This window comes from Gambusia affinis, linkage group LG14 (assembly GCF_019740435.1).
Source record: "Gambusia affinis linkage group LG14, SWU_Gaff_1.0, whole genome shotgun sequence".
NCBI lineage: Eukaryota > Metazoa > Chordata > Actinopteri > Cyprinodontiformes > Poeciliidae > Gambusia > Gambusia affinis.
Genome location: NC_057881.1, coordinates 13,561,937 through 13,586,123, shown reverse-complemented (window position 1 = coordinate 13,586,123; position 24,187 = coordinate 13,561,937). Strand labels below are relative to the sequence as shown.

At 38.0% G+C, this 24,187-nt stretch overlaps 3 protein-coding genes and 1 non-coding gene across 8 annotated transcripts in view; all 4 read right to left on the bottom strand.

Moving 5' to 3' along the window:
* spire1a (spire-type actin nucleation factor 1a) overlaps positions 1-11,856 on the bottom strand; it is a 36,291-nt gene extending 24,435 nt beyond the window's left edge. For all 4 annotated transcript variants that reach the window (XM_044138132.1, XM_044138133.1, XM_044138134.1 and 1 more), the window contains exons 1-2: positions 11,352-11,856; positions 7,324-7,355 (exon numbers count right to left, since the gene is read on the bottom strand). In XM_044138132.1, the coding sequence (XP_043994067.1) occupies positions 7,324-7,355; positions 11,352-11,694 (375 nt within the window). In that variant the 5' untranslated portion in view covers positions 11,695-11,856. The remainder of the gene's footprint in view (positions 1-7,323; positions 7,356-11,351) is intronic.
* Positions 11,857-12,819: 963 nt separating this feature from the next.
* On the bottom strand, positions 12,820-15,954 carry si:ch211-215i13.3 (brain and acute leukemia cytoplasmic protein). Its single transcript, XM_044138355.1, has 3 exons — positions 15,484-15,954; positions 15,172-15,314; positions 12,820-14,253 (listed from the first exon to the last, which is right to left on the bottom strand). The coding sequence occupies exons 1-3, from the start codon at positions 15,620-15,622 to the stop codon at positions 14,128-14,130; spliced, it is 408 nt and encodes a 135-aa protein (XP_043994290.1). The 5' UTR covers positions 15,623-15,954; the 3' UTR covers positions 12,820-14,127.
* Positions 15,955-17,188: 1,234 nt separating this feature from the next.
* Positions 17,189-24,187, bottom strand: atp6v1c1b (ATPase H+ transporting V1 subunit C1b). 2 transcript variants are annotated; one of them, XM_044138270.1, is made up of 13 exons: positions 24,078-24,187; positions 22,772-22,952; positions 22,622-22,689; positions 22,415-22,500; positions 21,760-21,854; positions 21,562-21,653; positions 21,297-21,395; positions 20,961-21,029; positions 19,933-20,025; positions 18,966-19,059; positions 18,689-18,786; positions 18,145-18,268; positions 17,189-17,947 (listed from the first exon to the last, which is right to left on the bottom strand). In XM_044138270.1, the coding sequence occupies exons 2-13, from the start codon at positions 22,901-22,903 to the stop codon at positions 17,849-17,851; spliced, it is 1,149 nt and encodes a 382-aa protein (XP_043994205.1). In that variant the 5' UTR covers positions 22,904-22,952; positions 24,078-24,187; the 3' UTR covers positions 17,189-17,848. The 2 variants fall into 2 exon arrangements, with proteins under 2 accessions (XP_043994205.1, XP_043994206.1); XM_044138271.1 differs by having other exon boundaries at positions 23,947-24,105.
* Positions 23,458-23,529, bottom strand: trnag-ucc. The gene has a single exon. It is a non-coding gene; the product is annotated as a tRNA-Gly (tRNA).

Here is a 24,187-nt window from a genome sequence, read left to right as displayed (position 1 = left end):
ATATATTCTAATTGTTATGAAAGTGCAATTTACATGCTAATCTAATATTTAGCTAGTTATTCTTACAGCAGCAGATGTACAAAATAATAAAGTTCTGGAGGCACAAATGATTTACAGAGGAACGAAGAGAACTGGCATATTTCACAACTGATGTCGTCATAATATTTGTACATATTAACGCCACTACAAAATTCTCATATTTTCCAGCTCAAGAGCTATTTGTAGTTTCTTCACCGAAGTTGTTTCAGTACTTGACAAGGGCTGACGCTAGAGCTAGTTTTTATTTTATTTAGCGGTTTAAAGGTAAAGAGAAGTTCCTTTGAATGCAGTCCAAACTTTTCAGATTTTTATTTCTTACAAATAAAGATTTTAAAAAAAACCTAGAGGAATCATTCTCTTTCCATTTCATTTGTTCGCTACTTTGTATTGGCCTGTCACATAAAATCCTCAAAAATGTCTGCTAAAAAATTTGGAAAAGTTTAAGGGAGGCCAGTACTTTTCTAAGGCACTGTAAATTGCTTACAATAAAATAACACTAACATAATTCCTTCAACTAGTTCCTAATGGAACAACACTATGTCTGACTGAGTTCTTTGTGTGACATTAAATGTAAGAAGGAATGAAAAAGAATTATCTTCCCAGCACCCAATCTGAGTGAAGGATGGAGCAGGAAGGTTATTAAAGCATGTTTTAATCACTCGTCTCAATCTTATATAAAGACATCTGACTTATAGGAATGAGACAGGACGTGAAGGGAGAGGAGCAGAAGGAAGAAGGAAGAAGGAAGTGCAGAGGCGAGGCGAACAAATATGTATATGATGAAAGCCTGGGTTGTAAAAGGTATGTGGAGAATATTCTGTGAAAAACCACAATGTGAAACTACGACGCGTCGAGCTGAGGTTGATCCCTGCTGCTGATGATGAAGATGATGATGAATAACATTCATGTGGTGCTAGTCGACTGCAGGTAGCGCAGGACATCTCCCACTTTTTAAATGCTTCTTAGGTAATGCGGCAGGGTGAGTCATAGGAGCACCGAGACTGAAGGGGAGCACCAGTTTGCTGAACCCACAAAGTTCAGAAAAAGGTCAAGCATCATACAAAATGCAGTCAGAATGTCCAGCAGCTTCCCTCAAAGATGACTCGCCTCGCAGTCTAGCATTGGGGGTCACAGTTTTGGGAAGAAGGTAGTGATATGAAGCGAAAGCATTCTGGACATTCAACAATACGCTGCTTTGATTTAAAAATCCTCTTTGTCTGTGTATGGGATATTTCCTGGTGAAGCAATGATGAATAGTAGTGGAATGTTCTGCTTATGAAAGACTTTATTCTCCTCAAGAAAAAGATGAGCTTAAACGTGATCCATTGACCCATAAGCTCAATAATGATATGTTTTCATGAAAATGAACTATGAATGTGCTACAGCATTATATAAGTATGTTTTCATGTTTATTGATATTTGATTTAATATTTAATAATTATGTTGTTAATATAGTTTGTGTTCATTAAACATTTTTTTAAGATTAACTGTTGATCTTAAAAAATTTATTGATAGTTATCAGTTTGAATTTCTTCTTTACTCCCACAGTGAAGTCAAACTTATCTTTTGGTTTAATTATTAACTTTGCTTATAGTTTGCAATGTTACCACAGATTATGTAGGTAAATTCAGAATATCTTACTAGGGTAAATATACATCTGGATGTACTTCATAAATGATCTCCAGACGTTTGCTCAGGATTTCCTTCTTGTAAACTATTGATTAATTGACTTTAGAGCTGTAACTGCTGAGCCTGTCAGGTATTATAAAGTAACAACACATCTTCAATGTTCCAATTTTATATTGAAAACCATTAAACTATATCAATTAAACACTACAGATATATCTGCCAGCCCTCTCTCACCACCAGATTAGGTCCTAGTCTGGTTGATGCCCTGGCAAACAATCCCGCTGCCACCTTCTGATGAGATACCGCCCTGGATGGTTGCCCATGTCGCCCATACCAGAAACAGTCACTGCTCAACTCAGGATCTGATTTTCAGACATTTGCAGCAGTAGATAAGCTTGGTTGGTAAGATCTGCAATGGAACATTTTATAAGGTGCTCCTCTTCTGCTTTAGGTTATCTGCATAGTCTCATCATGAGATTGGTCAAGCTACTACCCTATAGACTTCTACAGTGCTGTGTAACAGCAGGAGCTCCTTGATCCTAGAGACCATCTGTTACTTATCTGCCCTCTTTAGGATCAGAGAACAACCTCCTTTCCTTAACAATAGAGAAATGGCCAGACCATCTGTGTTGGGCTCCACAGATTTGTTGGTACATAACAATCAGGGATTCACACCTATTGTCCAATCAAGTCTCTTTTCTCTGACCAGAATCTATAAAAGGAAGCCAGAGCCACTGTTGGTCAGAGCAGACTTGACAGAATCCTTTGACTCTCTTTCCATTCTCACCTTGCAAGGTTTTAATAAATTTCTTATTTTCTTCTCATCCAGACTATTGCTGAAGTAATTTTTTCCACGACAGATCAAATTCACTTGTTAGTGTCAGCTGAGTCCAAATCACCCAAAATTAAGAAAATTGATGCCAATCAATCAGTGCATCTCTAAATTTTACTCCTATTTGTCAGGAACCATCCACCTATGGGTACCAACTATGTAAAGAACAGCTCTTCACAGAAATCCATACCAGTGAGAGGTCTGTAAACCAGTAAAACTACGTTTTCCGTATGAGAACAAGCTTTTAAACATCAGCAAATCCTAACGCTAACACAACCTAGAAATTAGAACAGCAACCAGCTTGCATACCAGCCTTTGAACATCCAGTGTTCAAAGGCTGACACCACATTGTTGGTGTCAACTGTGGTGCATCTAAACGCCAGCACACCTTTTCATTTGAATGCCTCTCTTTGACATTTTAATATGCACAAGCACAAAGGCTCTCGTTCCATGAAAGTTATTTAGCACAAAACATGCTTTGTTCACAACTTATTCATGAAATATTTTGAGTTATCTAAAAGCAGACTCATTTTATGGTTCAAAAAAAAAAAAAAAAAAAAAACTTCAGCAGAAGTACAATTTCTAGAAACGGGATAACATCCCCACAAGTTGCTACCGTTTGAGTTCACGAAGCTGCCAGATGAGCAGCCTCCAGTATTCGCTGCAGCAGTAGAGCAAAGCCATCACAACACAGACAGTTACATAACGGCAGCTGAGAGGGCGTCTACTGCGGGAGCGGATGCTCTGTCTCCCTTCCTCTGCGATAGTTCTTGGCGGGACAGAACGCGGTGCGGCTCTTTCATATCTGCCGGTCAGAAACCGTTGACCTTGCAGACATCTATGAAGTCAAGTGGAAACTGCTGAGGCCTGGGAACGCGTCTCCCAGCGTCAAACAGTCCGTTCTGATGTTTCAGGGAGTAGTTTCTGTACGTCACCACGGCACTGCTGACAGAGTAAAAGCGGATCCTCTGATCAGAGCGTCAGAGAAACTGTTAATCGAGCAGTTTGAGACTAAATACAAAGACCCACTTATTTACTGGTATTTCTACTAAAGATATGTAAGCAACCATAAAATCATTTTATTGTTCTAGGACATTTTCTCTTAGCAACTTTTCAAAACAGGACAAGCAGCAGAATATGCCATTTCAAAAAGGCCAGTTTGTTGATTTTTATAAATCAAAATTAGCTACAAGAAAAAAGCCATTTGTGTCAACTAGGCCATATTTATAGTCATATTTATGACATTTGTTAAAAATTTAGAATAAATGGAACTATGAGAACCAAGGCTGGAAGATGACCCAAGTGTACCTCATAGTGAGATGATGAGAGATTGAAAAAAATCTCCAAAGTTCACAGTTAGAGAATCACAATGTGTGGCATCTTGGGATCACACGTTTTATATAATAGCTGCTTATTTTAGGGCTTCTGCACACATCTTTTACCAGAGGTGCAAATGCTTGCAGAAAGTGATGTATGCAATCAATTTACACTCCTGAGGAGGAAACTGAAATCATCTCTCTGCTCTGGCAGCGTCAGGAGAAAGAAAGATGAAAAGATCTCTTCAGTCCAGGATGAAGCCGTAGATAAAGAGTTACAAAAAATCCATTATAGGCTCCCTGTCAGAGTGTGCTTTCTGTGAATGTTTATGTGTAGGCAGAAATATCACTCCCGGGACAGTTAAGGGAGCCAGCTTTTAAGCAAAGCCATCAGTGTCACGAAAATCAATTGATTGATTTGGTTAAAAAGTAGAGTGTAACCGAATGAGGTTACTGGTTCATGTCAGGCAGAGAGACATATATAGAGAAACAGACAAGTTTATCTATCGCGTAAAAAAGGGAAAAATTATTAGCCTTTAGCAAGACATGAAAGTGCACAGCAACAGGTGAGGGAGGGGCAGCCCTGCCCCAGGGAATATCCTCTGGCCTCTGTTTAAATTTACTTTAAGAACAATATGAAGGAAATCCTAACTGTTTTTATTAGTAAGTTTTATAGCTTTGGTATACCTTCATACCAGTAGCTGCCTCATGTCTAGGAGAGAAAAACAAGAAGAAAAAAAAATCTGTTTCTTCTTCTTTTTAGAAAACAGCGCAGTCTGACATCACAGCTGACGAGCATGACAGACAGTCTTTGTGGCGACGGAGGTCACAGCTGGCAGCGGGAGCCGTCCAGAAACCTCACATGCAGTCACTGCTCCACCAGCTGCAGTTCTGGCTCACTTAGTCTCCACTCACCAGTGAAATATGTCGTCTTTAATATGATTTCTAAACATTCTCCTGCTTTAATCTGGAAGATATGAGCCACTTAATGTAAAACTGAGACGTTTAGCATTCGTTTCTGATTCTTTGGATTCACCTCAAATGTGTTGGTGAAAAACTAACAGTGTTTGCCTCAAAGTAAATTTCAGGGACCTCAGCATTTCCGGTAAACTGAAGTGGCAGTAATAGGATGCTAAAGCTAATCACACCTTAATCTTCAACTGAGAACAAACTAGGTTAAGCTTGTTTTGTCTGAGCCTGAGAAGAAGGTGCACAGTACATCATAAACACCCCTTTGCCTCAAAAAAAGCCTCAAGACTTCCTTTAGTGTCTGTAAAAGCTATGCAGTAATTTAGAAATACTATTGAGTAAATCCACTCTATACAGCTAAAGGAAAGCTGAGGAATCAGAAAGAAAACCGCCGGCTGACCCACCCTCACCAGAGTCCAAAAACATAACAAGCAAGACCAAACATAAGGGGCACGGGATGGCAGTTCTGCCCCAGTAAACGAGGAAATGCCATGAGAATGGCTGGAGGTTACTAATTTTCCCTAACTGATCATGAAGTAGTGTCAGTCAGGAAAAGGTACAAGGGAAGATTTCCAGTTTCAGTTATTCAGCAAACACTTTAGGGGAGAAACACACACACACACACACACTTGACAAAAATATAAACATTGAACCAATCTGAAGAACTCAAGTTTGCACAAAGTGCAAAGTTGTGCAAACTTGTGTTATACCAAAATAAAATTGTCAGTGCCAGCGACCTAAAATGAAAAGTTAAAGTAACACTCCACAAACAAATCCAGTTAGCTATAATCAGTATAAAAATAAGGAGGTTTCCAAAAAAGCATTTAAAAAGATGATAGACAAAGTGTTTGAGTGACTAATTTTGTCCAGCACAGTCTCTATACAACCTGCTCTATACATCACTGCACACTGCCAGTCATCTGGCTGAAAGAATGCTATCTATCTTCTTTTTTTTTTACAAATTGGACAAAGACATATTTACTTTGGGCTACCTCTAGTAAGTAAAAACATGAAGAGTCATTGAGTTAAAACCAAAGGAACACCACCCATTATTACACTACAAAGGTAACACTGTTTCAAATCTACAGCTGGCAAGAGACAAGCTGATATGCTAACACCAATAAGATCACATTTCTTACAAATGGTACTGCTATTATACTTTTTCCCTTAAATTTGTATGTTGTTACCCTAATAAGTTTCTTATATTCCAGGAATCTCATACCAGCCCATGTCTCGCTTTGGCTTATTTGTGCGAGTATTTGCAGATGTTTCCAAATACATTTTATTCTGTTTCTTTTGTTTTTCCATCTTCACAATCAATTACAGTGTTTACTCCCACCATCTTTCTACACTTTTTGTGAACTCCACCTGTGCTTAAGCTGTGGCACTAAAAATAAAAATACATTTTTGCAGACAGACAGGTCGTGTACTGAGGTTTCAGCCGCATTATTGACTTTGTGCGACTGTCACGGTTTCCTACGGCTTAAACCTGCCTTTGTGCAAGGTGTTATTTCCAAGTAAGAAAAGACAAAACAAACACGCCCTGTCACTGAGACACGGTGTAAGCAAAACCAAACATGCAAGGATGCAAGGACCAGATCCTTGTCTCGACCAGCTGAGACATTACTTCAAACCAACTAAAGCGAGGCCTGCAAGCGGATGACAGCCATGTTAGGTATTTTTAACCAAAGTGCTTAAAATAAAAAAAAATAAAAAAAAAAAAACACAACACCGAGCAAACCCAAACGAGCTGTAAAATTTTATGCTGATTGGCCATCAGCTGAGGTAGCAACAATTATAGCCTGAGCATAATTGGACAAGAAAAAAAAAAAAAAAAAACATCATCAACTAGAATGCAAACAGGAAGGACAGTGAAAACAGTCCAGGTTGAGAGATGGCTGTGTAATTAATCTGTGTGAACAGCATGAAGCGCTGAAAGACTTCATCCTCCAATGAAACTGAACTTCATTTGCACTCAAGAAAAAAAGAAAATACGCATGACTTTTTTTGAGATACAAGTCGTTTTTTTAAATACAAAAATAGAAACAAGGTAATTATTCTTTCAAAAGATGAAAGAATTTGAAAGATGGTACATCTTCTTTTGAAAGAAGATGTATCATCTTCTTTCAAAAGATGATACATCTTTTGAGGGGGTTTTCTTGTATAGAATAATAGAGGGGAAAAAAAACGGAAAGTTTTTGGAATGTGTAACTGTTGACAGGTACATATTCCAAAAACAATAGCAGTCTGCAGACCAGATAATTTGGGGGTTTTTTTCCAGCACCAATGATCACGAGGAATTCAGCATCGCCTCACTTTGAGTTGGCAGAGGGTTTCATGTTTTTCTTTACACCCGGTGTGGGTAATATAATAACGCAGGGCACATACCAGCTTATTTCTTGCATAACTTCTCAGTAAAGATGCTTTGTATATTTGAAGCAAAAACAGGCGGTAACAAAACAGCAACAGTGGAGCTAATTGACGGAAACCTGCACAATGCTCCAACCTGCATGGATGAAGAGACTGATGTTAACTCACCTCTAATGACGTGCACGCTGACTGGTACTCATCTGTAATGAAAAAGCAGAAAAGGAGGATTATTCACATTCAGTCAATGAAGCGGGTTATTTATTGTGCATGTGGCTGCTTGTAACCCACCGCAAGGCAGATACACCATCTGAATTATTCATGCAGAAGTACTGGACAGTTATGAAATGCATTTTTAGCCACACAAATGTTAGAATGCATTAAATATCTAATAAATGTGTAATTATAGGAGAGTGGAAACTTGACAGAGAAACACAGAAGGACCTGATATACATAACCACTACAGAGCAGAAAAGCAACGAGTGAATAAATTATTAAGTTTTAGCTGCAGATAAAGCAGAAAACAGAAATCCAATCTTGCTAATGGAAAAACATTCTCAAAATGTAAATCCAAATTTAAGAAAAACAATAGGCTAGCCTCTGACTGAAACAAGAGAGCGGGTTGATCATTACGTATGCGCTAATTTAAGGTACATTCAGATGAACCAGCTTTTCACCAGAGATAGAGATCTGACCAAAGTGCAGATGACATGAAGTCACAGCGCACACAATAAATCAGTGAATATAAATGACACATTTTGTAAAGATATAAGATGCCCATTTTATTGGAAACAATCATCCACTATAACTGACCAAGGAGAAATTACATTCCTGGTTCATCTAAAACACAAAAAAAAAGGTTACGATTTTGACTTTCGCTGGTGCATAAATTTGACATAACAGAATCTTGTTATTCTGTTAACTGTGATGCAAAATGGGAAAGACAAGAGAAATTAATTCAAATAAGGCAGATCTGAGCTAAAAGATTGTAGAAAATTGTAGAAAAGAAAACAAAAAGTTTGAAACAACTGAAACCATCTACATGCCAACAGATTAGAAACACACAGAAATTGTTCAACCATCACGTATATAAATGTGTGGAGCTTTCGAAATGTTTCAGAAACTTTAACTGAAAGATTAGGATTGTAGTCCAGCTGTGTGCATGAACAAAGAATGAAAATGTGGAAAAGCACTTTATACTCATTAAGTATGGAACTGTAATGATGTGGGCAGGATCTTACTGGTCCTATGGTTTTAACATTGATATTAACAGATGATGAAGTTCTGTTGGTATCTTCAAACCTTCTCATTAAAATAAACCAATTAATTCTCAATTATTTATGTGGATGTTGTCGTTAAGTCAGAAACAAATAGACACACAAGTAGAGTCTTTCATTTCCAGTTTGTGGACAAATTTTCTCACATTCTCCATGTGTATTGATCCATTTTCAAACGTAGCACCTCTCATCCGTTCAGCAAAAAAATATGACCTAGTTTTTAAAACTGTAGCCCTTTGTCCTGTCGGCTATTTTATTGCCCAGGCAGGTCTGTGTTGGCTGTGATCAGAGCACCATGAACAGGGTTTTCAATTCTCTTAGAAAGTTTTCACATTTCGCCACATTGTGTCCACATATTTCAATGCATTTTTAGGAGATTTTATGCTACGAATTAAAAACACAAGGTAGGGCATATTCATGTCTTTTCCATTAACTATGCAGAGGACACGACAAAGACGTTAAAGACGAAAACTGAACTGGCAATTTTTGTCTTGTGGCGAAAATTAGCATTAATATGATTTCTCTTAAGTGAGAGATGGGGGTGGTAGCATCATCATGCAGAGGAGATGCTTTTATTTTTCAGCAAAAAGGTTTTTCTACAAATAATTTCTACAAGGCCACACTTTTCAAATACCATTTCATATTGATCCACTGCATGAAATAACAATTATATACATTCAAGTTTGTGGTTATACCATGTGGAAATGTGAAAAAGTTGAAGGGATGTTTTTGAATAAGCACTCTGCGGGACATCTTAATACAAGATAATATCGGCAGAAACCATCAGGCTTAGGGTTGGTTTTCTGGGAGCTTTGCCAAATCCAACCACCTTGTCACTGACTCATGCGTAGGTTGCAAAAACATTGAGTTTCGGATGAATTGCAAGCTTCTTCTTCTTGCTAGTAGAGACTTAATAGGTCTCACATCCCTCTCATCACCAGGCCTAATAAGAGTCAGAACAGAGCCCAAGCTGCCCTGAAATACCCAAGCCACAAGCCAGAGGAGTCAAAACGGCTCCCCACAAAATCTCCAAATTTAATGTACTAAGAGCTCTAAAGCTTGTGCTTCCAGTCATCGCTTTCAGTTCTATTTTTGGTAGAGCAAAGATGCTCAAATGCACACGCTGAATCTGTTTATTCAGTGGGAATCAGCACCAAACAGGGCAGTACAAGAAGCCGGACTAAGAGGCTGGAATGAAGGAGGGATGTGAGGAAGCGGGGAGGGGAAAATCAGAAGGCATGTGGCAAATATGTTCCCAAGAGGGATGAGACCGAAGCCGGGAGCCTAAAGCTGTCATAACAAGCCTCCACCTCCTTCCACACCCAGCTTTATCGCTCACATATTTGTGGAATGCAGTTACAATGCCACAAGGCTTTGACGCATTGAGCACACCTGCTAACACACCTGAGCTGCTTCAGTACCAAACCCAGTAGATGAAAGAAAATGACATCAGACCATCCGTGATACTTTTCCCACTTCCAGGTCTAATACCAAAGGGATTTGCTAATTAAAATGCTCTGAGATCAGCCTAACTATCATTACTTTCTCAAACTGTAATGCTTAGATTCTTAAAAAAAATAAAATAAAAAATAAAAAAAAGCAAAAGTGTGTTTTCAACAATGTGACAGTTAATACATTGCAAGTAAATTGATATTCTAACTAATGGGACTGGGTCTGGGAGATGTTCTCTTCCACATGTGTCAAACAAGGGAGTCAGTTTTTCACATATTCACTTTGAAAAAGTAAAATGCGGTTTAAAGCTTTAAAGACAGTTGACGGAAAAAAAGAGATAAGACTAATCTTTTAAACTGTCAAAGTGATACTTAGCTTTTAGTCAGCTTTCAGTAATTAAAGAATGTTTATTTTATTTCTCCTTGTTTCAATCAGTACTATTTTTTCACTTTTAGTTTTGGCAGTGTATTGATTTAAAATAATGGTATGACTACACTGTCCGAAAATTGGAAGTAATCTGAAAATTTTTGTCTATCCGTAATATCTGCTCATCAACATGTCTCATCTGTGTAGTTTTTTTTCCTTCCTCCCCTCAGCTCTTTATAACTTTTGTTTTGTTTTTGTTGCTGCTTGTCCTCATCTCATTTTTGTATTCTATATGGTATCCATTTTTGCCTTTGTGTTACATGAGAAGTGCTCTATAAATAAGTGCCAAATGACGAATTAAATGATTATTTACAACAGATTCAAATGTAAATTAAATTAGGCATTTTTTATTTTTTTTAATTTTTTTGCGTAATCAAATCAATAGTTTTTGATCACCAAGCTTTAAAACTACAATATTTTATTAACTTACTTCATTTGCCCCATGTTTTAAAGTTTCTTCAGGGATGTTTAAATCCCATTCTCCAGCTCAAATCTGTGTCAACATTAATAATAACCCTGGTGGCAGCTATATGACTAATCTGTCCCCGGCTTCCAGCCAGTTTCTCTCATGATGCAGGCTAAATTGCAGGGATATGGCGTTGAAACAAGGCGCTCTAACATTTTTGAATATATCACGTGGTTTAGTGTTTACAGGAGCTAACTGACCACTTTGGGCTTCATCTGCAGCCTGCATGATTAAGCTGCCATATTCTCTAAGATTGTAGTGAAAATATAACATTATGTTGTGAGAACTAAAGCTGAGTGTAAACATTTCAGAAAGCACACATCTTTGCCTTAGATTTACCAGCAGTTATCGGTGGTCTATGGTTTATTATTAACAGCCGTATTAAGCGCATCTAAACACATTCACCACATGGCTGGAAGCAGACAACCACAACAATATGGCCTCTTGTGGGGATGCTCCGTTCATTCGTTATGCTGGGATGGATGTGGAGATTTGTTGAAATTCGGCCCTTGCAGTTTACCTTTTTATCAGAGTAAAATAATCCCGACAACTCGTCTGGTCGGGCCTGCTTTAGTTACCTGTGCTGCCTTCAAAGTGCAGCTTGACAGCCCCGTCTCTTCCGATCCTCACATTCCCAGGTCCATCGATTTTCCTCGGGTAGTCCACCGCCGAGGAGCCCGCTGCCTTGGATGAGCCTCTCCGTCTGTGTTTCTGCGCTAAAGTCCGACAGCACTGGTAGCACACTGCCCATGCCTGTTCCTCGTTTATCGGCTGACTGTACAGAGTCAGAATTTCATCCAGGGACAAGTCCTCGGATCCGTCTCCGCTGTCCATGCTCACGTCTCCGCGGTTCAAATTCCGAAGAATGGTCGGCGAAGAAGAAGACAGCGTCCCTTCCGTACTCCCGGGTCGCTTAGCCATTTTCACACCATCCCTAACTTCCTAATACTAAGAAAGAATTACCAAAGAGTGAATGTTGGTAAATGTTTCTGTGTTACATAGTCAGTTTCTCTGAATCAGCTGGTGACTATCCAGTGTCTCGGTGATGTGCGTTGACTGAAGTGACGGAGGATCGCCAACCGTTCTGTGAAAGACAGCAGCCCTGCTGTCGGCCAGCGCCGCATGGTCCCTGCGCACGCCATGTTCCAGTTAACTGTAACGCTACAAAGCAATAACTAAATATTTACATCCATTCATCATATATATATATATATATATATATATATATATATATATATATATATATATATATATATATATATATATATATATATATGTGTGTGTGTGTGTGTGTGTGTGTGTGTGTGTGTGTGTGTGTGAGTGTGTGTGTGTGTGCGTGTGTGTGTGTGTGCGTGTGTAGGTGTGTGTGTGCGTGTGTAAAAAACATCAGTGTCGACAAAACTTAAGAGACTTTTGATTTATTAAATATTTAAATCATATTGATGGAATTATTTACTGAATTATTCATCGTTGCCTGGGCTAAACTAAAAGTCAAAATGATACAATTAATTTGTTTAATAATTAAATGCGAAATAATGATTTAATAAATTAATAATGATAAATATTTTAGCTTTCACTTAATAATGTTAAAGTTCCTGCGACAGACTGGCGACCTGTCCAGGGTGAACCCCGCCTCTCGCCCGGAACGTTAGCTGGGGATAGACACCAGCAACCCTCCCGACCCCATTAGGGACAAGGGTGATTAGAAAATGGATGTCCATCCATCCATTTTCTAATCACCCTTGTCAATAACAATGGCTTATTATTTACAGTCTGTCGCAGGGATGTTAAAGTTCCTTTGGTAAATTTAAATACTGAAGTAATAAAGGTTTTTTGTAAACATTTGGACATTTTTCATGCATATTATGTGTTTGCGTTAAACAAATTATTTATGAAGTTATTTCTATTTGTTGTTTCAAAACTTTTTATATATGAACAACCTACTTGTTTTGAAATTTTGTTTATTTATTTATTTATCAACTTTCCTTGTTTAAGACGGCTGTGTGATTTATGAGGAGAAAGAAATCGTCACTGTCAGAAATGTTGCCCAGTGATACTGAAACAAAATAATTGCCTTTATTTTATTTTTATATTTTCTCTGATGCTCCATTCAGTTGGTAGCATCAACATGTAAAATTGTTCTTATGTTATTTTTCTAACATACATAGTTTTAGTTTTGTGACCAATGAACTTCAGATATGTTACTGTTTTTGGAACTCTCTGTTTTCTTGTTAGACTGTTTCAAATTTTTGTTTTGAAACATAAGTAGAGTATGACTGAGTTAATAATTAAAACTCTTGGGAAGAACCAGGCGTACCTTGTCAAGTCTGGCTGAAGACATAAACATTAGATTGTCTTTTATTTACATTCAAGCCCAGCTGAGCATCACAGCTTCCACTTGATTCTTGTAAGCCTTCTGAAGTATCAAGTGTTCAACATCGCCATCTGCTGGTCAGTAGTTTGGTTACCGCTCTACATCATCACCTCCGACCTCCTGAGTTTATTTCATGAGTTCTTGTTATCTAAAATACTTTGAAGTCCAATGGCTTACCAGTATAATACAGATGTACACATGCAGATCAGTGTGAGCCCCAACAATGTTATACTTTGCATTGTTGTAAATAATACCATTTTCCACTAAACACAAAATAGAGACTAAAACAGAACCGTACAGCACATTATACAGAACAAATACTGAAAAAAATCAACAGTTCTGTTCAAATTAAGAGGAATTGTAGGCACATGCAGGTGTAGTTTTTTTGTTTTTTTTTTATCTTGCAAAGGCTGAAGAAGAACGTCTTAGCATTCAAGCTTCCAACACCCCAATCTCAGCACTTAAACAGCACTTTAAGGTTGTTTTTCTTAATGAAAATTACTCACTGCACTGACTGGGCTTAAACAGCACACTCCAACAACAAAATATGTGCACAAAGAACAAAAGCAAATTCTTCAGGAAGCCCCGACACAGAGCACATCTGATGTGCAGATTGAGATTATTGTGTGCATATGGGGCAATCTCTCCTTTTCAAATGTTGTTGTTTTTTTCTTCTTAGAATTGTCTTAACACAGTGACATATTCCCTGACTGGTACTATATGAGCATGGAGGAAAAAGCATAGTGTTTGGTTCCCACTCTCTTCCTCACACATGCAACAGCAATGCAGCATCTCAAGGTCTTTGGGTGGAGACGTAAGCAGGCGCCCTGTTAGGTGGATCGCTGCCTTCAGGAGCCAGAGCGGCACAAAGTCACAAGCAAAGATCATCCGGACACGTCTGCAAGTCCTTGCCCTGCTGTGTGATTAAATATTCTTGCAGCCCAGCTAATTTGCCTCCTCACAGTGTTGCAGCTCTTCTTTCATCTCTCGTCGCAGGCAGTCTCCGGTTCAGGAGTGGCAGGGCTGTTGACACCGACAGGCTGGCCATCCTTGGACAAAGTGCTGGCCTCCTTCGATGCTCCTCTTTTGGAGTCGCGAGTACTTTGCTGTGAAAAAATTTTTTAAATATCACTTTGAACCACACTGGGCAGCGAGAAGACAACTATGACCAGAGTTAATCAATCCTGCTGCAGTGGTATGAGCTGAATTGGTATTAACTGATTGAATATCCACCATTCAATTGGTACTCTAGGTAAAGATGCATAGAGAGCTTGAATATTTTGTTGAAGCAGCATAGAAAAAATAATAAATTAGAAACCTAGTTTGAATTTATTACTAGTTCTAATTTATTACTTTTACTTAGATTATAAGCAACAGAATAACACAAAGTAGTGCATACTTGGAAAGTGGAAGGAAAATGGCACATGGTTTTCCACATTTTGCTAAATCTGAACATATATGACATGCACATGTATTTAGTCCCTTTTTGCACTGATGATAAAATCCAGTGCACATAACAGGCCTCATCTACTTGTGTTACAGCTGCCCTATGCAAATCTCAGAGGCCAATGAGAAAACAATAGTGAACAAATAGTACCTGAAAAATCTGCAGGAATCCTGAACTCTACAGTTAATCCAAAAATCCAGTGAGAAGATGTCACCAGTGTGAGACATAATTGGATTTGATGCTGTTTTGTGATGTTAAGCAGACAATTTATGCTTGAATGAAACTGAACTGAAACATGTCTGCAACGGAACGTGAGCCAAAATCCATGCACGGAGAAGAAAGAGACCTGTTATCAGTTCCAAATGATTGATGGCCAAGGGTGACGCACCTTGCTTTTTCACATGAGACCAGCTTGGTTTAGACAGCTTTCCCACACTAATTGAAATTATTATTGGTAAACTACATTTTAATCTACTCAGCATGTCTTTCCCAGAAATTAAAATTTGTTTGCTGATCTGAAACACTGAACTGCGACAGAAAAGCAAATACAGAAGAAACATGTAAGGGAGAAAAGTACTTTTTCACAGCATTGTCCATCAGTCAAGGAGCGCCTTGGTCTCCTCTGGTGGTTGGAGCCATTGGTGGTGATGGCCTGCTTCCCACACTGGGTTCCCGTTGTCACCATCCTCTTCTCCTTCAGACCGGCCTCCACAGCTTTACCTTTAACAGAATAACAATAAAATAAAAAAATGAATAAAACATATGGCCCTGTGTCTGCTGGGAATAGTTGTGATTTGCATTTTGCACTTGAGTGTAATTTTCCAGTCCACATGAAGTGGCTTTCAAGAGGCAATTGGCCTGCAGCGAGAGATCCTAGAATCCAACTTACTGTTCGGGACCGAGACGGGGGGTTCTACGTCCGTGTTTGTAAGCCATGTCGACTCTGTTTCTCTGGTCCAGCTCTCATGGTACCTCGGCTCGATTATCGCGTCCGCCCGACTCCCCCCACAACCCATCGAGAAAACCATCCACGGCAGGTGTAGCTGACGCTGACACGGATAAAAGCGGGGGTGTGGAAACACGGTTCGGTTTGTCTCACAGCAGCAGCAGCGTCCTTCACATCGGTTCAGTCCCCGTTTCTCCTTCCATCATCCTCATCAGCTGCTGCTGCTGCTGGTAGTTGATGTTTCTCTCCACAGGCTGTCAGCAGCTGACCAGCATCAACACACACAGAGGTGTTGTGCGTCATCAGGAGAGGAGGGAGTTCACACTGCGCAGACTCAGAGCGTTGATTGGCTCAGCTCAAGATGTTGCGAGCATCATCAATACGACGAGCATCGTCATTATCATCACGCAAACAAATACTACTCCGAATCCAAATTATTTAGTAGCGTTGAGCAAAAATATTTGGAAAGGTTCGCGACAAGTTCATGAAACTACCACGCTTCCCTCTTTGCTCTTTTATTAGTTTATCGTTAATCATCTTCAGACTGATATGTCATATTTATGGGGTTAATACATGTAAAATGTTTTAAATTAAATTACATTCATATTTTATTGCTAAAGTGTGGTTAAATGTTGTTCATTCCAGCATTTAATTTCACCGTAATTATTCGGTAGGGGGTAAAAAAAAAAAAAAAAAAATCCCATTTAAGAATGTTTCTTAAATCAAATCCCTGCTGTCACACTTATTTACACCTTCAACAATTTCTATGAAATTTATATACTGCAAGCATTTTGTTATTATTTTATATTTTATGGTGCTTGGATTGTACAACCATGAAGTGCAAATGTACAAAATGTTTTTTGGTCACTCCTCAAAATGGGAAAGCTAAGAAAACATGCCATTTGGATAAGGCATGTTTGGTGTTGATCTCAATAACTCAGTAAGTTCTACTAAGAAAACATCCACTCACCTAAACCTGAGTTAATTAAGAGCGCTAATTAAAAAATGTTTTTAAAAAAATTAAAAAACTAAAAATAAACAGGAAATGTGGCAAACCCAGTTGGACAAGGAGTCAAGCACAATCAGGAGGATGTTAAAAGAGGTACACACCAAAGGCTATTTCATAATTATTGCTGAGACTGGTCATCTTGTCTGTGTAAAATCTTGCAGTACAGCACAATTCTTTAATTTTGCTTTTGTTGCAGGTTTTGTAAATACTTTGACCCTCTTGGGCTCCTGTATTTTACCCTCTTGAGTAACAGTGCATCAGAAACTTGTACGGAGTGCATACAGTTTTTAGTATTAAGTGTACTAACAGCTTGAAAAGAACCAAACCATCTTCACAGCAGCCATAGTCACAAATTTATTGTAAAATAAATCTTCAAAACACCCTGATCTCCCAAAGATCGGTTTGATTTTAGATTTAGCTTCATGGACCAATTTACAATGGCTTATTATTTATAAAATTGTATTTACTGACAAGAACTATTCTAGACCAAGCATTTATTTTCCCATTTTGATTAGAGAAACTGAAATTCAGTTAATCCCAATAAAGTTTGTAATGTTATTTGACTATTTAATCCTTTGTGATGGTTTTATTTACATCACAGCAGGTTTGTTAGCCTAACAGAGGACAATAAAAACTGGATATATTACATATTGAATTTATTTTCACATTAATTTTTGAACATGTGGTTTATTTTCCTTCACACTAACAACACAGCATTAGCACACATACCAGTGTTGATATTCTTCAAGGAAATCATGAAGTAAACAATGCCCTTTTGTAAAATTATCAATTTAGGGTATCACAGATCACATCAAGAGAAGGAATGCAGTGTTTCAATTGTACATATAAACGGGTACCTGTTTTTGATAAATAAACACAACACATTTGAAAAAAGCAAAATAAAAAAATAAAAAACACGGCTGCTTATTCTGAGGCATAAATTATAACGGTGTTTAGCCGTACTCTCAGATCTCCCACATGTTTATTTCTCCAATGCACTTTTGTAAGGTAATTAGGGAATGTCACCAGTGCTCCTGAGAGTCACCAGAGAGACTATGGATATACAACAAGGAGCAAAAAGCAAACAACAAAAATCTGTAGAGTTGAGCACTTTTGCATTCTTACAAGAAAGTCATACTTGATGTGTTGACTTAGAAATGTACAAGAAAATATTGGAATGGAAACCAAAAAAGGGAAACAAGAGGGAAAAATCGGATGAAAGGACAAAATAAATTAAAGCTTGTAAAGTAAGCATGTCACATCAAAACATTACAGCATATTAAGGTAACAACCAGGTTTTCAGACTTTGAAATCCAGAAGATTGCAGTCGATCTTGTAGTAAACATATGGGTAGTACTCCTGTTGGCTCAGATTCAAACCTGGGATGTCCATGGAAGCCTGGAGGCCAAAACCAAAGTTCAGCTCACAAGTCAAATTACACTTATATCCAATATTAGCTTATATAAAGTACATTTAGTCAATGTATCAAAACCTAATGTATCAATTAGTTGATGGGTGCATTAAAAAACGATGGGCTCTATCTAAGTAATCACAATCATTTCATCAGATACTCCATAGCCATGGCTGAAACTCACGTCAATGACGGCAGCACTGCTGTCCAGGTGTTTGTACAGGTCATTCAGCACCTCTCTAAGTTTCTTCATGTTCTTCTTGGTGGGCTGAAGCAGCATGGCCTGGAAGTTAACGGGCAACCCGTATCTACAAAAACAAGCATAGATGTAGGTCACCAAGTTAATGCCAAGTCATTTTTTTAACATTCGAGTACTAATATAAAAAATGAAATTACAGCAGATATTCAGGCCTTTTTACATTTAAGCTGCATATGCCATATGACACCATCAGGGAGCAACACTTCCACACACAAAAAAAAGTTTATTGGAGAAGAAAATGAAAAGGATCCAGCTTTGATCGAAGTATGAGACTTTTATATATTAAAAATAAAGTCTCAAAACCCAAGATCATTTGTCAGTCTTCTTTTTTAATCTACTTATTCAGATCTAAAAAAATTACCAAACTAAAAATAATACAATTCCATATTTCTCCAATATTTTTAACCCAGATACCATCAATCTTACTATTTGACATTATGTTCGACGCAACATGTTAACTACCTCTCACCTCAGTACTGACTCAACAAACACACGCAGCGCTTTTATGTGAATCCACGCGATGAAGGCCTCACTGAAATTCACCTTCAGCCAACGCACCAAAGGACCCTAGATTGATAATAAATTAATTAATTACAAAAACATAGCTTAACATTGAGAAAAGTCATTTTACATGTGTCAGAACATTATGTCAGAAACAACTTAGAGTTGCATCCATGCTTTCTGTCGTTGCCCCCATTAACATCCTGTACTTTGTCACGTTGTATGTGAATGAAAGGCAGTCTTACAAACTGTTTCTTCTTGTCTGTGGACAGGCGGGTCATCTCCTCTTTATCTGCTTTCATCTCCTCCTCATTGTACTGGAAGTCGCGCACTGCAAACCTGAATCAGGATACACAGTAGGAAGCTGGTAAGGAAAATAAACAAATGTGCAGGAGTCTGCTTGGCCATTAGCCACTAAAATAACAGAAAAAGAAAATAAAGGCAAAGTTCGCAATTAGAACCCTTTGGGGAGCTTGACAATAAAGGAAAATAAAGGATCTTAATAATAATAATAATAATAATAATAATAATAAAACATATTTCAGTCGTCAATATTAATGTGACTGTTTAGAATGAACAGGTTTATGATGGATGTATGAACATGTTTCACTACAAAAACAAGTAAACTCGTGCAGGATGCTGCCAATCAATATATGAAGAACAGCAGTTAGAATATTCTTTCAGAAAAGCTCTAAAAATATTTATAAAGAAGTAACAGGTGTAGACAACTTTGTTGACACACATTTACAGATGCAACAAACATACCGTTTTGTGCTTTTTTATGGTTTTGTGGCAAAAGTGGCTTTTATTCAACAGCCCAACTCACAGGCAATAAATGTGCAAGGAGAGGAGAGGAAAGACACGGAGCACTATTATTTTTTTTTAACAACAGCTACAACTGGTTAGTGTCTGTAAAAATACGCTGTTATTGGCCTACAAGACAATGACTGAGTTATCACGTATAACATCCCTAGCTGGTCTAGTTTGGACAAATGTCCAAATCTGCTGAAGATTTGGACATTTGAGTCATTGTCTATACTTGATTAAACCCTGGATTTTCTTTCTGCCAGGCAACAATTCTACCAACCTCAAATAAAATAAAGGACTGGATGCTTCAATATCTGTAACAGGACATTTAAAATACTGCAATATAAGCAGGTGCCAACAAATGTGTCCATGTCTGTGTTTATCAGATGAATCAGGAGAAGTTACTTGTTTTCTCTGGCTTTGAGTCTGAAGTCATCTACAGCCTTCCTGAAGAGCGTCACACTGAAAAGACCGCTGTCGTTGTCCTCGAACAGCTGCCTGCGAGAAAGAGCAGAGAATACGTTCCAGTGAGAAAATGCAGAGCACGTTTGGCATTTTACAGCAAGTAATCAAGTAAATAATTTCATTAACGTTAGACTCAACTGCAATGCATGTTATTGTTAGCATGAGACAATAATGTCTTATAATGACTGCTTGTGAACTTTATTCACACACAGTACTGACACAGAATTGTTTGCTCATCAAAACTATAAATCCTGTATGTGGCTCAGCGCTGTGGGAATTTTATGACGAGTGCTAGTAATTTAGAGAGAGAAATGGTCTGTGCTGACAAATGCAAACCAAATATTACGTTAGGTACAAAATGATAAAAATTTGTGAAATGCCCGGCACACTCAGTGACAGCAGCTGCAGCAGTGTCCAGCGAACAAAAATGCTGCTGGTTAACGTGGGTGGGACTCGAGAAGACTCAAATAAATACATTTTTTAAAAAGCATGTTGTGTAAGTTGCGCTTCTGCAACACAGCAAATCTGCTTCACTACCTGCGTGCCGCTGCCAGTCTTTTCCAGGATTCTCTTGCAATAGAGATTTTTCATTTCAATGGGATTTTTCTGATGAAATAGAGGTTAATTTAAAGAACATAAAAAAATAAATGTCCTGTAATTTGTTACCAACCAATATAAAACATGACTTAAACTTATTGAATATTGCTAAAAGTTGAGAAAAAGTGTGGAACCTTTTGTTTGCTACACTAAAATATGAGCAAACATGTTCAGTAGAAAAAATTTATTAGTGACAAATATTAATTTTCTTTTAAAATCATTTATAATGTATTTTTGTTTTTTGAAATTTCTTTTTATATATATTTGAATACATTTATTTAGCTACATACAGTTCATATTGTTCTAGTTGTTTGAAGAAACTAAATTACTTATTGTTAATGTTTGTTTTATGTAAAATCAAGGGGACGTACTTAGTGGAACGAGGTACGACCATTTCTGCCAGCGTCTCATACGTCTTCTGCCAGTCAACGTAGTTTATCCTAGGTGGAAGAAACAAATAAATAAAATAACATAATGTTGTTTTACAATTAAAAAATTACATTAAATAAAAAAAAAACAGAACTTAAAACACAAACAACACCTTAATGCAACATACACGCATTAAAAATAATAGTTTATGGGAATAGAGTTATTAACGATGATATAAAAAAAACAACGCATCTTCACATTTCACAAAGTTGTAGCTGCAGAAATTCAGCCAATTGCTCTCATATTGATCACACAGATAATTTTGCAAATTATCCTACTTGGGGACGACCACCAGCATGGTAACCAGGTACTCTGAGTCCAGCACAAAGTCATCTTTCTTCACTATGTCAGCCAGACTCCTGGTCAGCAAACTCCCTCTGGAAGAACACACAAAGTCACTTCTCACTGCTAGCAGACAGGCGATTGTTACGGCGTGTTCTCCAGCTAAAGATCAGAACCATCTGAGCATTTTTGCTTGTTTTCTTTCAATATGTGCAGCTAAGAAGAAAATAATAATGGAAACCCAACTTCAACATTACTCACGCATTCTTCCTCTCCAGATTCTGCAGGTTTCCCTTCAGATTGTTGTAAGCTGAAGCTCTGGCCTTCAGGTCGTTGTCTATCTGAGTCACTTGCTAGAAGCAAGTACATACCCTAATTTAGTGCACCAAACTTGTTCTTCCAGGTATAATTCACAAAAGCACTTCAGTAAAAAGGTAACTTGAAGAGGAGAAGGTTTACCTTTGAGACAATCTCAGAGATGTTTTTCAGGGATTGTTTGATTGGATATTTAGCCATGTCCCACTGAAATCTGGTGATATAGGTGACCAGGTCGACTGCAACCCATAGAAAAGTTGTCAGCTTTCAAATTTTTGCTTTCACTGTTTTTACTTGCAGATTTTTAAATATATGAAGGAAAAGCTATGCTTTATTACTGTTTATTCACACTAACTTGAATAAGTGATGATAAATAATATTATAAATAAAATAATATTTCAAACTGTGAAATATTGTGTCTGCACAGCTTTCTCCCTGACTGCTCTGATGTGTTTCTTGATCTTCAAGAGGCTCTTTCACTCATCTTTACCTTTGAGGCCTGAACAGAAGACCTGAATTTACACTCAGACCAAATTACACAGAGATAAACTTTATTTTCTAATTAGGTGACTTGGTGCAAATATTTGCCATGAATTTTAAGAGTGAAAGAGGCTGAATTCAGCATTTTTAGATTTTTATCTATTAAAATGCATGTGTCCTCTCACTTTTAGCTTCATAAAGCCTTAGCTTAATCTAACACTTCATTGTGATAGATTAAGCTAAAATGGATGTTTGTGGCCAAAATGTGAAAAGGTCACAAGGCTATGAATACTTTTGCAGGTATGCGGATGATGTTTACCTCCGTTAGCTAGAAGGTTCTCCTGGACTTTGTCTCTGCTGTCCTCCAGAACATCAGCCATGTACTGAGCAACTTTCTTCACCACACTGAACATGCCGATAAAACCATCACGTAAAAGAAGTGGAAATAAATGTAGTCTGAACTGAGATAAAAATACGTTTCCTACTACACAACAATACCATACAAGCTCATAGTGGCGTGGTTTACCTTTCCACAAAAGTGTCTAGCTTTGAAAGCTCATCCGACAGGCCCACTAACACATCAAGAGTCCCAACCTGTTTGATGTAAACAAACACTAAAATTCAATAAAGAAAAACAACAATGTAGATAATTCATAGGGTGAGCGTACTGCGTTACCTTAAGGTCTGGGATGTTGAATTTGTGGTTGGTGGACAGGTTGTTGGTCCGTGTAGTGGCCACCATGAGCTTGTCCCATGTCTGCTGGCAGGTCTTCTCCCCCGGTGCGGAGATCAACCAGAATTCTGTCATGGCTGCTTTCAGGAAGTTTGTACACCTAGCTACCAGTGTAGAGAAGTCACTGATGGTAGTAAAGAGGGAAGAAAAGAATTGTTAGTTTAGACGTACACTGATTAGGTTCACAAGTGTAAGTCGGTTAGTTGGTCTTCTGCACAGAAAATAATACAAAGAATCTTGGAAATTGGACAAATGTATGATGATTTAAGACCAAACTTACAAATTATACATATAAGTTCTCCCATTATAGAAATAGGAAAACAGTGACAGTTGTTTTTGTTTCTCCCTATTTGGCCCTTTAACTGTTCATACAGTCTGTCTCATCTTTAATTTTCTATGTCAAACCACGGTGTGTTCACAGTATTAAATCCAAGCCACAACTTGCTCGGGACTTGTTCATCAATAGATTGAAAACACTTCTGAGAATTTATGGCACAAAACAAGAGTGTGTGAGTCTAATATTGAACTAACCAGCAAAAGCCAACACAGCGGGATTATCCAACATGATAATGGTTTTAATGTTTTCTATGATCATAATTTTCATTAACATAAAAAAAAGAAAAAAACTTTGCGTTGGCCGGGAATCGAACCCGGGTCAACTGCTTGGAAGGCAGCTATGCTAACCACTATACCACCAACGCTTACACATAGTGAAAGAGACATCTGTGCAGAACAGAAATCAGCTGATTAATATTTCGTTTCCTTGTTTCCATTGTTCACTTCTCATATGACATTATGGCTACAAAGTGTCCTCGAAACCACATAGTGCGGAAAAAAGACAGACCTGGTGATTTATGGTCACATGATCAGTCTAAGCAGTGAAGCGTTGCTAAACAGTGATCATCTCCTTAATTAAAGGGGATGAATATCACATGATCCACGGATCGCTCCTCTTCAAGTTGCGGATAACTTTTAGTGCAAGAAAAGAAATCTATGAAAAGCAGCTGAATAAGCCTGCTCCATGTAATGATTGCTACTGCTGCTGCTGACACGGTCTTGTTTATAGCTGCGGCGTCACGCCGTCACGACACTAATAAATAGAGGATTTCTGCACTTACCGATGAGACTGGCGGTCTCAACGCGATGGTTTCGGGATTTAACTCAATGAAACAGACACAGCTTTCCATATATAAAGCGGAAAATTTACGGTTTAACATTCACAGGTCCTTCAAATGGGCATCTCACTCACAGTCAGCTGATCAAGGAAGAAGTTCTGCGTTTGCGCAACCGCTCCCTCACACTGCTGCCCTCCCGTGGTGGCAAAAAATAAAGCTTCTTTTGGGTGATAATGTAGAGTTT

Bases quoted from the DNA above. Each gene is read 5' to 3' on its own strand.
- si:ch211-215i13.3 (XM_044138355.1), bottom strand. From the start codon at position 15,622: ATGGTTTTCTCGATGGGTTGTGGGGGGAGTCGGGCGGACGCGATAATC. The intron at 15,315-15,483 runs GTAAGTTGGATT...ATTCTGTTAAAG, and splicing joins CCCCGTCTCGGTCCCGAACA to GTAAAGCTGTGGAGGCCGGT. The intron at 14,254-15,171 runs GTACTTTTCTCC...ATTTTTTCACAG, and splicing joins ATGGACAATGCTGTGAAAAA to CAAAGTACTCGCGACTCCAA.
- atp6v1c1b (XM_044138270.1), bottom strand. From the start codon at position 22,903: ATGACAGAATTCTGGTTGATCTCCGCACCGGGGGAGAAGACCTGCCAG. The intron at 20,026-20,960 runs GTACGTCCCCTT...TCTTTCTCGCAG, and splicing joins GTCGTACCTCGTTCCACTAA to GCAGCTGTTCGAGGACAACG. The intron at 18,269-18,688 runs GTGAGAGGTAGT...TTGTTTTTGTAG, and splicing joins TTTGTTGAGTCAGTACTGAG to ATACGGGTTGCCCGTTAACT.